General features: G+C 50.4%; 5 protein-coding genes across 5 annotated transcripts; 2 read left to right on the plus strand and 3 right to left on the minus strand.

Moving 5' to 3' along the window:
• Positions 1-917: 917 nt before the first annotated feature.
• N7539_006411 (60S ribosomal protein eL8) lies at positions 918-2,138 on the minus strand (the record flags this gene model as incomplete). Its single annotated transcript, XM_056936013.1, has 4 exons — positions 918-1,118; positions 1,182-1,691; positions 1,764-1,841; positions 2,136-2,138. The coding sequence occupies 4 exons, from the start codon at positions 2,136-2,138 to the stop codon at positions 918-920; spliced, it is 792 nt and encodes a 263-aa protein (XP_056788937.1).
• A 587-nt stretch (positions 2,139-2,725) lies between these two features.
• On the minus strand, positions 2,726-3,350 carry N7539_006412 (putative AP-3 adaptor complex subunit sigma; the record flags this gene model as incomplete). Its single annotated transcript, XM_056936014.1, has 2 exons — positions 2,726-3,208; positions 3,282-3,350. 2 exons carry the CDS (start codon positions 3,348-3,350, stop codon positions 2,726-2,728), a joined length of 552 nt encoding a protein of 183 aa, XP_056788938.1.
• Positions 3,351-3,606: 256 nt separating this feature from the next.
• On the plus strand, positions 3,607-4,676 carry N7539_006413 (translation initiation/elongation factor MRX8; the record flags this gene model as incomplete). The annotated part of the gene is made up of 2 exons (XM_056936015.1): positions 3,607-4,184; positions 4,268-4,676. 2 exons carry the CDS (start codon positions 3,607-3,609, stop codon positions 4,674-4,676), a joined length of 987 nt encoding a protein of 328 aa, XP_056788939.1.
• Positions 4,677-5,670: 994 nt separating this feature from the next.
• N7539_006414 (F-box/WD repeat-containing protein) lies at positions 5,671-8,874 on the minus strand (the record flags this gene model as incomplete). Its single annotated transcript, XM_056936016.1, has 4 exons — positions 5,671-5,796; positions 5,850-7,078; positions 7,128-8,538; positions 8,578-8,874. 4 exons carry the CDS (start codon positions 8,872-8,874, stop codon positions 5,671-5,673), a joined length of 3,063 nt encoding a protein of 1,020 aa, XP_056788940.1.
• A 3,436-nt stretch (positions 8,875-12,310) lies between these two features.
• N7539_006415 (uncharacterized protein) lies at positions 12,311-13,661 on the plus strand (the record flags this gene model as incomplete). The annotated part of the gene is made up of 6 exons (XM_056936017.1): positions 12,311-12,625; positions 12,684-12,725; positions 12,787-12,812; positions 12,869-13,076; positions 13,128-13,419; positions 13,492-13,661. The coding sequence occupies 6 exons, from the start codon at positions 12,311-12,313 to the stop codon at positions 13,659-13,661; spliced, it is 1,053 nt and encodes a 350-aa protein (XP_056788941.1).
• Positions 13,662-14,867: the final 1,206 nt, after the last annotated feature.

Consider the following 14,867-nt stretch of genomic DNA (forward strand, 5'->3'; position numbering starts at 1 on the left):
AGGTTGGAAGATTGGCGCCACATGCCCTTCACGTCCTCATCGTCATCGGGTACTTATTAGTAGATGTTGAGAGGACGTTCATTGGCACGTTTTGCTAAAAATGCGCAGGTATATCTGGTGGTCAGTGCTAAATCGGACGGGATATTTTGAGTTGCATGGTTCCCACCTGGGCATGTAATGCCCATGTACAGGGATATTCAGATGATGTAGAAGTCTAGAAGAAAATTTAAGGTATGGTTATGCAGACACTAACAAAGGCAAAGTGGGTTCAAGAAAAATCCCAATAACCACTGGGATGGACACCGCATTACTGGATGCATGATGTACCGCATGGATCCTGGTCATGAAGGCACTTGACTCGAGACATCCATACCAAAGTCAACAAGTCTGCACGTAATCGGATGGTTTCTTTTTTTTTCCTCGACTTCACCACACTCAAGGACTTACTGCGCCGTTTGGCCTACCACAGAAATTACAGTGCTACACAAGGGGAGATGATAAGAGGCCGAGCAGATTGCATGAATGCTTTTCTAAACAAGGACTACAATCAGCCATGGACGTGGCGAATCCACGACAAAGAGGCATGATTTGAACAAGTTGAGAAATGCATTCATGGGTATCTGCAAGAAGAGGGCAAAAGAGGCAAAGCATAAGGGGTGTGGTACATCAAAAGCCTGGCGCCGAATGGAAGTCGTGGGAATTATTCGTTGTTTTCTTTTTTGGGAGGGTAAAAAAGTGTGTCGCAGGAAAGAGTCAAGAGACTTCCCATCTCCACCCATGTCTAGCTAGAAAGAAAACTTTTGGCTGTCCAGGTTGTTCGCAACACCTTCGTCACCCAGCAAAGACTTTTTAGAAAAGCGCTTTGATAGGAACCGATCACGTCAAGACAAACCCAAGTCATCCCAGAAAGGATGAACTTAGACCTTGATGGCGGACTCAATAGCCTTGCGCTTCTTCTCCTGGCGGGCGTTGGCCTTGGCACCCATGATACCACCACCCCAGTGACGGCGGGCATCCTCGTACTTGTCGGTGTAACCCTCCTTGATGGCGGAGAGGAGCTTGGAGAACTCAGCCTTGTCCTCGGCACGGACCTCGGTCAGAGCGAGCACAGCGGAGGTCTGGTGTTGCGTTGTTAGTCATATGCTGAGGTGACTGAGATGAGAGTTGTAGATTGAACATACCTTCTTGTGCACAACGGTACCGAGACGGGCCTTGCCCTTGACGATGGCGTATGGGACACCCATCTTGCGGCAGAGAGCGGGAAGGAAGACAACCAACTCAATGGGGTCAACGTCGTGAGCAATCAGGACGAGGGAAGCCTTCTTGTTCTCAACGAGGCCAACAACGTGGTTGAGACCGTACTTGACGTGGTAGGGCTTCTTGGAAACATCCTCCTTCTTCTTGCCCTCGGAGACAGCGGTAGCCTCCTGGACGAGACGCTCCTTCTTCTCAGCCTTGGTCTCAGGGCGGTACTTGGCGAGGAGCTTGAAGGTCTGGGCAGCGGTGTTGCGGTCCAGGGTGTTCTGGAACTGGGCGATTGAAGGGGGAACCTTCAGACGCATGTTCAGAATCTTCTTCTGGCGCTGGAGGCGAACATATTCGGGCCACTTCACAAAGCGAGACAGGTTGCGCTTGGGCTGGATGTCCTGGCCAATGCCGAAGTTACGGGAACGCTTCTCAATGAGAGGGTTCTGCGTCAAGTTGATTAGTATCAGTCATCGCTCCCTTCGAGCCGTTCGCTCCCAGTGGAAAGAAGTACTAACCTTGGCGGCCTTCTTGGAGGAGCCAGCCTTGCCCTGGGGGTAGGGCATGGCGGCGGTCTTCTTTCCGGACTTGGGAGGCTATCATTGAGAAAAAGAAGATCAGCGATCTAGTCCTTGACGGGCTGCATCTTCTTTGAACTCTAAGGAGAGCCGCGCAAAAGACACCTTGTTACAGGTGCCTTTTACACGAACAACTCCAGCCAGATCATCGTCAAGATTGTCTCATTTACTCTTTCGAGCTCTTGGGACAATCGACGGAATTTTGTGCTTCGGTTTAATGAAAACCCGGAAGCATGATGAGAAACAAAATACAATTGTTCTATGGCATCGCTGTAATGGGCGAAGCCTGAACAAAAATGTTCAAGTGCTTACCATTTTGTCGACTGAAGATCGGTGCGCTGGGTGACGGTTGACGATGAGGAGAAGATCGAAAAAATTGCTGGACCGAAGACAATCTTTTGAATTTCTCGTGGGTCGCGCTAGCGTGTCCACGTGACTAGGGCTCAGGGTAGGGCTGTGGGTCGCATCGGGATGTGATTCTATTATCACGTGATACGATCATGGATCGAGACCCTCAGCCTCAGGGCGTGTTGAAAGAAGCATGATAATCCATCGACCCCACTCTGTTCTACTCCGTTTGTTGGATATGCTTCTTGTTCTATTCAATGCTATATGGCATGTGCTTCTCCAAATGATTGAAGTAATGGCCTAATTACCAGCTTCTCTATATATTTGATGCAAGTCAGTTCGAAATGCGAAGAAGGCATTGGTAATACTTGGGAAACAAGCAAGACTGATGTGTTAAACAACACTCAAACACTGCCCCTGACACCGTCCAGAATAAGCTCAGTATCAAGAGTCCAACTCATAGGAAGTATCTAATTGCCAACGGCGCAAAAAAACATAGCACATTCGGATATGGTACAACGCCTTTTATGCATGGAATAGGGTATACCCTTCTATCATCGCCAAGCTCCCAAGCCAGGCAAGCCTCCGCGTCCTAGACCCGAGCTTGCAGCCTGAATAGCCTTCTTTTTTCCTGTAGTACCCTCCTGACTTCGTACACCAGCAACGATCCTCTCCAGATTTGTCTCCACAACCACCCCACCCACAATCATTTCACTAAGCACGGCATGCATCGTCTCATAGCCAAAGATGAGATCAAGCTCGCACACATTCTCAAACATGCGATCCAAAGCCTCCACAAATACTTGGATGAGATCTATCAAGGCAAGTGGCGACTCTGTCGAGGTAGAGATCATGATAAATGAGAGTGTAGCGTACGTTCGGTATGTAATTTGTGTCGGTGCATCGGAAGGCCCGGTGGTGCTGGCAGCACCTTGGGAAAGGAGGGGCGGAAGAGGAAGGAAGTTGCAGGCACTTGAGGGACGCTGGGCGACCAGATGGTATATTTGCGCAATGAGGGACTGTTGTGTTTGCGTATCCTGTGAGAAGATCGTTAGTCGACTGCGCGGGGGGAAAGCAAGTCAGTGAGTCTCCACGGAATGGAGAACTTACGAGGGTGGTGTAGAACTTGGTCAGACGAGGCTGTCCATTATTGTTGAACACCAGAACTGCATTGATCATCTTGAGAGTGAGACCCGGGTGCGGCAACCTGGCGACAGAACTGTGGTCTCTGTGCGGGACTGCAACTTGAGAACGTACTCCGCATCGAAGCTCAAGCCAGCGGCCGGTGATATTTCTTATCAGTCAGCCATGCCGATAAGAGCGGCCTCGGCCTGAGCCCGGGCGGCCCGTGCGGACAATTTTCTGGAGATGGCGATCGACTTGCCGCGAACTGCAATGATCCAAATGTATTTACAGTTAACCACGAACAGAGAAGATGAGGATACGAGCTGCTCAACCCCTGAGAGCTCTCAGATCTGTCCCTCGGCACTCGGCGATTGAGCAGGCCATAGCGGTCACTCATAAACATGACCAGCCACTAGATCCGTCACCTTCATCCTCACCCTCACCACCTTCACCTTCATCGAATCCCAACAAGCGCGCCCTCGAAGAACTCACACCATCTGACCTTTGCTACTACTGGGACACAAAACCTCCTACCCCCTCTCAACTCGCATTTGCAAACAAGATTTTTATACCATCGCGACATTCGCCGACGAAGCTATGGTCTGCCAGCAAGTTCCGTACCACGCCGCTTTCCTCCACCGAGCCCGAAGTTGCATTCCTCGGCCGCTCCAATGTCGGCAAAAGCTCTCTGTTGAATGCGATCATGGGTCAGGAAATATGCTGGACATCTTCAAAACCTGGCCGCACACGTGAGATGAACGCCTTTGGAATTGGCGGTACCAAAGGAGGTGAACACAAAGTGGTCTTGCTGGACATGCCAGGATATGGCAAGGCAAGTCGCGCGGAATGGGGCATGGAAATCATGAAATATCTTCAGGGCCGAAAACAGTGAGTCTTCCTGCAAAATTTTGCGAAAGTAAATTGCGCGCTTTCCAGTTTCGACCAGCTTTACTGATCTGCCATTAACGCAGACTCCGTCGAGCTTTTATACTTATTGACAGCGAGCATGGTATCAAGCAAAATGACGCAGACATACTAGGTCTTTTCAGGCGATACGCGATCCCACATCAAATTGTCCTTTCTAAGGTGGACAAAATTCTTGCAAAGGGCAAAAAGCAAATGAAGACGGGCGCCTCTACAGTAGGTATCCAGCGACTTCAGGATGCCCTTCGGAAGTTACAAACACAGGTGCAGCCAGATCCGAGCGAGTCAGACGGACCAGGTGCATTGGGAGAGATTTTGACGTGTAGTGCAGACACACCAGTTGGGCCGGGCCGAGTCCTCGGCGTTGACGCCGTCCGTTGGGCTATTTTGTCAGCAGCTGGCATTGATGGGAGCTTGGAGGGTGCGATGCCTACCAGGTCGGATCATCAACAATGAAGTGTCGGAGTGACGTTTCATACGAAAAATGAATGCAACAACAAGCAGATACTGGCATGCAGTCAATCCAAGCACCCACGCTCCACTCCAAGGCTATCTAGAATTTTTCTTCAGTTGAGAATTGTCCCCATGCTCTCACATGCCAACCTTGACCCTCAGATCGAGTGGATTGGTCATTTCGTTAATCTTCTCCCATTTCGACGACTCTTAGTAGGGATAGATAGGCATTACGCACTCATGCCAAATCGATCAGCGTATACATGAAAATATCCATTACACCAAAGACGTGATCACTGCTCACGGCGCTTACTGAATATCTGAGAAAATAAATAGCGGTATTCAATTTGTATCTATGACTGCCAAGTCAAAACCTGCGGCCAAAGATAAGAAATGCAAAAATCAAAAGTAGATATGATGTGCTCAGCTTCAGCGACTCCGTAGGCCAGAAGTCAATGATGGAGTCCCTAATATGCAAGCAACCCCTGCAATCAAAACATTAACGGAATGGCAATCGCACGACCAATAGGATGAAGAAAGATGGAGAAGAGTGGCTGGAATAGTGAGGGAGAGAATGAGCCAGACTCAATAGATGAATCGCTTGCTAAGAGAAACAGCCGACCATCAAGCACGATCAGGGCTGGCCACGCAGATTGAATGTACACCAGAAGGCAGGTACCATTGGCGGCCCGTGGAGAATCAGGACGGAGACGACCAAACGCCGCTCTCCCTTCGTAATGCAGAAAAGCCGCAAACGCCGACCACGCTATGCAAATAAAATTCGGAAGATGGGGAGCAGTAGAGGACCGGGGCAGTAGGGTATAGCGCATAAGGATGAAAGTGTGGAGGAGAATAGGACTCGCTGGGGATCATGAGAGGAACAGAAGGGAAAGAAGAACAAAAAAAATCTGGAGGATGGTGGAACTGGAATCCGCTATCCTTGTAAGACAGTGGACACTGTAGGAGAAGGCCAGGCCAAGCCGTCTGCTCAAAGCTCCTAGTCCGAGTCCGAGCCCGAGTCGACATTGCCGGCGGCGATCTCCCTTCCACGACGGTTGACGACAATTCGCTTGCCGAGCTTGGTATCGGGAACGCCATCTCGGGCAGCACCGAAATCAAGGACCTGAGAAGCCGATTAGCTTGAGATACGAGTTGATGGGAACGGGCATATCTTACTTCGATATAGGTCAAGTTATCACGCTGCACCGCAGCAACGCAGCGTCGATCATTAAATTTCACTTGCCAGACACCGCTCAAGTCGGTCAAAAGATCACGCACACACGCACCAGTGCTCACGTCCCACATCTTCAGCGTCCGGTCTGATCCGGAGATGACCTTGTAGCCGTCATGCTGGAAGCAGGTAATTGCCCCAGTGTGAGCACTCAGCTTGCTCCTGCAGTGACCATGCTCAGGATCCCAAATTCGAAGAGTGGAATCGGCGGCGGCAGACACGAGAAAGTCGTTCTGTAGGGAAAGCAGTCCGACCAGAGAGTTGTGACCTTCAAGGTTGTACAGCAGTGAGCCGTCATCCAACGACCAGACTTTGACCAAGTGATCCATTGCACCACTGATGCAGCGGTTTCGTTTGTGATCAAGAACAACACTGTAGACCTTTAGGGAATGACCTTGTAAGGTGTGAAGGACTTGGCCAGTTGAGATTTTCCAAACCCGGACTGTACAGTCGTAACTGCCACTGACGAGGGTGTCACCGTGTGCTGCGATCGCACGGACAGAGTGACTGTGGCCGGACAGAGTGCGTACAAAGTAGGGACAATCAGTATCTTCCGCCAAGGCACCACTTGGGAAGTATTCCCGATCGCCGGGCATGGGGAGCTTCCAGACACGGAGATTCGAATCGCGAGAACCAGTGATAATCAAAGGAACCTTGGGCATTATCTCCATGCGACCGTGTGCATCTTTCCCAATTTCCGTCGGAAGGATGATCTGTAGGCAGCGCACTGTTGAGGTATGACCATTGAATACTTGAGTGCATCGGGCACGCTCAATGTCCCATACACGGACCGACCGATCTGTTGAGCCAGATACCAGGGTGTTTCCATGATATTCGAGTGCCCACACACCGCCCTCGTGACCCTCCAAGGTCGCTTTCAAAGCGCCAGTTTTGGTATCGTAGACGTTGATGTTTGTGTCATCGCTGCCAGTCAGGATCTTATCGGTATCAAATTGCAGGCACGTGACGACGTGACGATCGTGGGCTCGAAAAGCGAGATGCTGCGGCTTCACATCCGGGTTCATCCACCCTTGGCGAATGGCGTGGTGGCGACGATAGAGCGCTTTGTAGAGATACAACCCACGGAGCGAGGGCATGCCCACGTCCGGATAGGAAACAGCGGCAGCAGCAGCACTGGCGGCAGCATATGGTGCTTCGGATGCCGCAATCTCTCCTCTTCCAATCCGGCTCATCGTGGTCATTACCGCTAGACGAGATCTTACGCTTTGCCAGCTTTCTACTCGGAGTGCGGGTGTTTGCCTTGCGCTTCGCTCGTCTGATCGGAGTGGAGGAAGGCTCGTAGATGGGCTCGAGGGCTTGGGAGGACGAGGCAATTGGAGATCCTTCCTTGGCAGGCCAGGAAACGGGAACGATTGCCTTGCTGAGATCACGCTCGAAATTATTCGAGATGCTGCATTGCCAGCCCCAGCCTTCGCGAATGGCTCGCTCCAGCTCGCCTTCGGACAACGCGTAACCGTCTCGGTCAAGAAGTTCCTTCCAAGTCTTCTCATCTGAGCTGACAATGTGACGCCATTTTTTGGAAACCTGCGATGCGCGACACATGGTTTGCACATCAAAATATTTGACGATATTCAAACTGAGTTCGAGAGGTAGCAGAGTCAAAAAGTCGCACTTCAAAGTTGGGTTCACAACCTCCGCAACGAAATGCAGGGTTGGCTTGGGACAACGTCGTAGAAATTGATACATCATGTAACTTTTGAGCTCGTCTGGCACCGAATCGAAAAACTGGAGGACCTGAGGCATGTCCATCAATGAGGGCGCGGATGCCGTCTGGGAGGCGGCCAGACTCCGACCTCGAGACGGGTCAGCATCTAATCGACGAAGAGCCTTCGTGTATCGCGGACCCCCATTGTCAGCACTGGAATCAGTATCAACGTCTGGCTCCTCGCAGTCAAATGACGCTTCGCCGTGCAAAGCATTCATGGCGGCTACCGGGGACAAGCTAGGACTGGGCAGGCACATGTCCTGTGCCATGGCATTCTCAATTGCTGACAGCTGCGTTGTCAATTCTGGTCTTCGCTGGGAAGCATTCTCGCTGGATTCAAACGACGTGTTCTGATCGAACGAGGCCGGGTGTGACGTGGCAGCAGCGCTTTGGATCAGCCCGCTTCTCTGCGATTCAGTGTGCAGAGGGAGTTGTTGGCCCAGGTTGTGATCGTTCGGCTTAGCGTGCTCGAGTTCAGTAGAGAGAGGCGACCGGAGCAGTGTCTCTCTGCGTGGAAGGGCCGCACTTAGAGCTCGCTGCCCTAGGCCCTGGGCCTGGCTCTCGCCGAGACCACTCACATTGTTTTCAAGTCCGGGAGTAGCCAGTCCAGCGGAAAGGTGGGTCGAGGAAGACGCAGGACGATTGCGTCGGATGACCGGCTCAGAGGGTACCCGCCGTGTCCGAGGCACAATAATTGGACGAGGCTCGGATATCGAGATAGGCGAGACGGGTCGCTGTTGCTGGGAATGCTGAGGACTAGGTTGATTGACTTGCCGCACAGGTCGCGGTGGCGCTAAGCGTCGGGTAACATTGTCGTCCTCGGTAGCGAAGGAATTAACGGAGCGAATCGAGCCGTTGGAGGCCTGAAGCGCGTCATTCTTCTCGTTCAACTGGAAGGATCGTGAGTTCTGCCCCGTGACACACGTGATGCCTACGGGAAAACCTACTTCAGTGAGAGCTGCCAAGGTATCATTCGGTTCTTTAAAGATGATGGACTGGTTTCCAATCTTGAATCGCACGTTTTTGAGGTTTGCTGGGGTAGGCAGAGAAGCGAGAGGATAAAGTCTAGGATCTAGGTCTTTTGTTGCACGTGGAGGTTTGATCAGGAGCGGTGGGAAGGATGTAGTTGTCGTGGTCGTCGTCGTCACAACGGTTGTCCGAGTTGCTGGTGCAAAAGAGAACTGCCCAAGAGAGTCGTTTGCACTGAGTTGTTGCTCAGCGTCATCGTGGCGTTGTTCGCCCATTCCGAGGGATCTCAAAAGCGAACTAGGCGAGGTTGCCGTTTGCGCCTAACATGGACGTTGCCTCCCAGCAGGCTCGCGTGAGACTTTGTGAATGAACCAGAGATGGCGAGGAAAGCAGGTAGGTGGAGAAGAGTCTGTGGCACAGTGACTCCGTTAGAAGACGAAACTGTAGGCGGAGCGGATAGGCAGTTGAAGATGTCCGTCAAAGGCTAAAGACGACTGAATGCCACTTGAAATAGTGTTCAGTGAGGATGTGACTTTTGTTGCAGTGTCAGTAAGCCACGCTGTTGAAAATGGGGAGAGTCGGGAACTGTCTCCAGCATTCGTGAAGAAGAAGGAGATGATTAAAGCATGACTGAACCGGGAGACGGGGAGGTATTCTGGGGGGGGGGGGGAGAGTGAGGAGAGGGAAGCAAGGAAGAAATTCGGGAAGGGGAAGATCGAGTGGCGGCTGACCAGGGCCAGGCTGAGTTTGAGAGAGAGAGGGGGGGGAAGGAAGGCGGAGAACAACAATTACCTTCGTCCACTGTAGTGGTTTCTGAGCACTAGTTTCTCGCCTTACGCAGATGTTAGGTCCGACCCACGACCCACGACCCACGACCCGCAACCCCCGACTCCCAATTTTGGTTAGCCGGGTTGGGTGGTTGGCGTCGCAGTCCACTGGAGGCGTCTCAGCCTGGACGTCATTCAGCGTGCCATCGTCCGTTCTTCGAGGAGGCTCATCGCTCTTTCAACTCCGGTTGACAGCTGGCATCAAGTCTGGCATTATGCTTGTTGAAAGGAGCCTCCAGTTTCTTGGCTGTTCTCTTCACGACTTCCTGTTGAGTGTTTACAGCACCGCCATCCTCTGAATGCCTCTCGACTCCACCACTGAGTTCCTACCTACGAACAAAGCTGGACTGGTGGACACTTCCCAACTGTGACTGGGATAAGGTGATGCAGTGAAGCATCTACTGCCATGCTAGTATAGTATCACGGATTTGCCTACTAGTACACTTCACAGACATGGTCGACCTGTCCATTCTGTCCATTCCGTCCATTCCGTCGTCATGACTAAGTGCCTCGATATCTCATATGGACCCGTATGATTATAGTCTTATACTGCTCGCTGGACACAAAGCTGCCAAGATCCCCGCTGGTCCCACTACCCTTCAATGCTTCGTTCTTTGCTTCTGTTGTATCTTTGTTCAGGCACTATTGCCTCGAGGCCAGACTGCTTTGATGATGAAACGATGATCCCGAAGAGGCGAGGTCACAGGGTCTTCCAAAGACAGTATGGCACTCATAGCCGTGTGTCAGTCACGGAACTTCTTTGGTCACAGACATAGTGTGATCCAGGCAGTGGGGTAGATTTAGCCTGCTGAGAATGACCCCTTCTGGTACGGTACATCTTATCTTGTTCAGAAACCCAAACCTGTTTCCTGAACAAGCTGTTCGGGTGAAGTGGAGAGACCTCAAGCCGCAACGGCCGGTCCAGACGCTTGCCACTATTAAGTCACGTGCTTGTGGGACACACCATCCGTCGGCAGGCTTGTCTAGTGTGGACTTTTGGGGGTCTCCTCACTCCAACTTATGTCCTTGACTTGCATATCACTAGCTGTACAATGGTACATAGTACATCCAAACTGCGCGCATGGAGACTGTATGCCCCTTCCGAGTCGTGCAAGACTCAGAGTGAAATCTGACTTTGAATCATGTATTTTTGAGCCCTGTCAAGGAATGGGCCCAGGCAAGTCTGGGGACTGAACGCTCGTCCCTATCTAATGCAACACAGCTGGGCCGGAAACTAGCTAGATGTCTCAGCGGAGATTCATCGCTTGAGATTACGTTCGTTTGTTCATGATATAGCCAATGTACTGACTTGAGATTTTGTATAGACTCTTCGGTTTTTGATACTATGAAGGTCTTCCGACAACTAATCAACACGACCCTGTGAAGTGATAGCCTCACGCGACTTCTACTTCAGTCCGAAATATGACCTCTCACACACCCGGTAAGACTTCGGCTAGTCTCTTCTTTATGTCTGGACAAGGTCCGAAAACTTCGATGGGGTATGCTGCCTCGATCGAAGTTCCGAGATGTAGCAAATTCTCTCGTTAGCAAGCAGACAGAATACAATTCTATGCATTTCGCGGACCCATGAAGCAACATGTTGATGTTGATCATAGCGCAGATCTCCACATGACGGATGCGTTCATTGAGGACCAGTTTCCTGGAAGGGGGTATGGAGACCACATCTTCCAGCAATGTGCTACTTGAGATTGCCAGTATCCCTGGCAGATTCATGACAACTTGTTCTTGGTGCATGTTCTTCATCTCGCAGGCCCTTCATCATGTCTCCACTCCGGGATCCCCAGTCTCCACTTCCTTCTTGGTGGAAGAGGTTGGCCCGGTTGAGCCCAGGAATGTTCTACTACCCAACTGACATACTTCTACGTCACCTGCAGGTACCCTGTTTATCGACGTCCGCTGCCACGATGGAGAGCATGTTATTCATTGCTGATCTCGTGGTAATTTCGATTACTTCATGGAGCGACTTGCCTTTCACAATCAAAATTGACACACAATGATTAATAGGTTCTCGAATGGAGATCCACGTAATCTCCGCGTACCACCTGGTCGAGATAACCTGCGCGGCTGTACTTCTTTCTCACGCACGAGGGAATGAGAGCAGCAGTAGCAACTGTCTCAATGGTGGTCCACCTCATGGATTATCATTACTTATTACCTAGCAGTAAATCTGATGGGTAATTTTCCGATTGATATGGATCGCGTACCCACTTTTCCCTTCTGTCTTATAGTACTTCTCAATATTGGGAGACGCGGGTAGTAGCACGGACAAGCAAGCTTTCTGATTGATTAAGGAGTACTCAACGAGATCCTTGACTGATATAGCTGATGTTGATATTGTGCACCTTGATCAGATACGCGGCCGAGGACGAATTCTCATCATGCCTTGGATGGAAATGCCTTTCGTCCCAAATTCTCAAGATGTAAAGAGTGATGTCGACCGGTAACTACTTGGTACCGCCTACTGATGGATTGCTTTGTATCTCTTCGATCCCGAGGACATTTAATGCTGGGATTCCAAGCCCTTTATGCAACCTGATATCACAGATTGTTGTAAGCGGCTGAGAGGGTCGTATACATGAGCTGTAGTGCGGGTAATTTAGTCAGTTGGAATCGTTTGCACCTACTAGTCAGCCCCAGTGCTGACCAGCGGTCGAGTAGAGCTTCATTCTCTTGAGAGCTGGCACGTGGCTTCCATTCAATGAAGCCAGGTGACATGGAGTCACGTCGGCGCTACCTCTGCCTTACCTAGTACACCATGTCTCCAGTCCCCTTCATGGTTCAGCCATTTCACAATTGGACTTGAGACTCTCTCGAGTCTGCAATTATGATTTGCGAGTTCGAACCACCAGAGCCAGCCACAAAAATGACATCCCGCTTGATGCTCAACTTACCTCGTCCGCCATCGGCAAAATCGCATGAGCCTCATGTCTCGAAACTCGTCAAACTCAAAATCAAAAATCCATCAGCAAAACAGATTCTGTCTTTGCATTCTCGTCAAGGCCCGTCAGTCACCAGCAAGCGCGCCCGATTGATGAATGCAGAGGATGAGCCTGCAAGCAAGCGTCAGCGTCTAAACCAGTACCAGGAGCGAGCTCTTCATTACTTTCAAGAGTATGCCCCATTATCCACAAGATTCTGGAAGGTGATTCCCACAGATGTTTTCAATTACCCAGAATTGGTACGTGAACATTCCCCCGCGGTGAAGATTGGGTGCAAGGCTAAGAACTGCATTGCAGAGAAATAGCATCGAACTGATGAAAATCGTCATTCATTCGATGGTACGTGGGAGCTTCAGGTGCACCATGATCTTCAAAGTATCGGCGCTGACTCGCAACGCAGGTTGCCTCTATCTCCTACCTTCGGTTGTACCGTCTATTTCCTACGGCGAACCTGGGAAAGCTTTAGCTGACCGATTTTACAGAGAACTTCTACCGTTAGCATCCTTTGGAGCTCGAGACTTGCGTACTTACTCTTACGAAGATGGGATCTGCTACGAAGAGCATTTTATTCACGGCGCACACGGTCGAGTCGATTTGGACAAGGCCAACATCTTTGAATTACAAGCCGGCCGGGTTATGGTTATGGAGAGATTCAAAGATGAGCGAACCGATGACTTACTAGACTTGCTTGTGAGTCCAAGGGATCCGAAAGTGTGTCCAGGTAGCTGACGATGCTCGAAGGACGATGAGATCTTAGTAATATTGACCAAGCGTCAGCTTGCTGGCATTCAGCTCTGGCTTTGTGAAAGCTCAAGCCATAGTCTGACAATTCTCGAGAAATACTGTATCTCTATTGGCTCAAGGAGCAAAGCCTCGGCGTCTCGACAGGATTCTACGCAAAACGATAGCGAGAAGCCAGTTGAATTTGACGAGCCCAAGAGGACTATCGACAAGCTGACACAATTCAGAAGAGAGATTTTCGGTCTGCTTCGCAAGTTGACGGTTCTGGCAGATCGGCTGAGTAGCCCACCAGGTATGTAAGCTGGCTTATCACAGTCGTCAATGGACGAAATCTTGAGGGGGTTTAGCTTGACAACGGGCAAAGACAGCCGTAAGCTTGTGCTTCACTACTTCGTCGATGGCCCAGTCTCCAAGCAACACCTACAATGCGGACTTTCCGACTGGCCTGACAACCCCATTGGTAACTTGGATTCTACCGCATGGAGACGAGAGACTCTGGACTGTGGATTCGTCGATACCGGATTTTATACGTGAGGACACTCCCTTTCTTTGAACAAATAAACATTTGGAACTGATTCTCAACAGAGCTGGACTCAATGTCACCCGCTTTATGAAGTCAGAAACAGAAACTTGACAGTTGACTAGTCAGGAGTCTTACTCGAGCATGATGCCAACGAAGAGAGTGGTTCCAATTCGAAGTGCCAAAAGCCAACCAAATGATCTGGAGCCAGATGATGGCGGCAAGAGAAAGAGAATCCCTACATGGTACGCAACACCATCCCCTTCATTGGGATGTGGTCTGTGAGATGTGGTCGGCGCGAGCTCTCTCATAGAATTATCTGCTTCTACCTTATCCTTGGATCCCACAAGTATGGCTGAAAATCATGTGGGCTATGAAGTCCTCTAGTCTCAAAGTGTGGGCCATGGCTACCATCGACCATAAAATTGCAAGCCATTCTTACTCCATAAGAGATAACGATTGGAAGATAAATTTGGCACACTGATCCATTAGCGTTTGTCTTCTTGCGATGCTAAGTCTGATTAAATGTACTACTAAGCTTCTCCCTGACGTTTGCTTCTTGTGATCAAGAGACTACTGCCTCGTGTAGAGTGCCCACGTCCATCTTGCTGCTACACAGCTGTAGTAACACAGCTGTAGTAACACAGCTGTAGTAATGGATTGAATAGGTAATTGTTTGGTAGGTTATCAAAAGCTTCTTAGTAGGCGGCCCCAGCATGTGCGACGCAGATCAATTCTCTCGTAAATGTTGGATAAGCCTCATGCCGGCCCAATTGAAGCATTTTCACGACGATGGCGATCGTGATGATCCTGAGAAAGCTTGTAGGCTCATCGATTCCACAAAGAAATGGAACCAGGCGAGTACTAATCAAGCACCGTGCGCTTTGCCCCATGAGTGTCATATTGTGACGATCATCCTTGATCTATCAGAGGTACGGTAGATCATCAGGCGATAAGCGCAGTCAGAGGAGGCGTTGCTAGGGAAACCCAGCTGCGAGTCAGTCTACTAGTAGTAATTGGTTACCCCTTTCCGCACGCGGTTCATCTTTGAGTTTCAATCCCCGAGAAGGCAGTCAGAATGGACTCGACCCAGTTAAGCTCAAAGTAATCTGGATGAGTGAAAGAGTCGAAGATCTCCCATGCTTATGAGGTAGAGTCGCCAGCCAAGGTGCTCAATTGCAACCTAAAGGGCGAACGTGACCAAGCGAAATTTGTTCACA

This window comes from Penicillium diatomitis (assembly GCF_028827545.1).
Source record: "Penicillium diatomitis strain IBT 30728 chromosome Unknown utg000008l_segment0_segment0, whole genome shotgun sequence".
Taxonomy (NCBI): domain Eukaryota; kingdom Fungi; phylum Ascomycota; class Eurotiomycetes; order Eurotiales; family Aspergillaceae; genus Penicillium; species Penicillium diatomitis.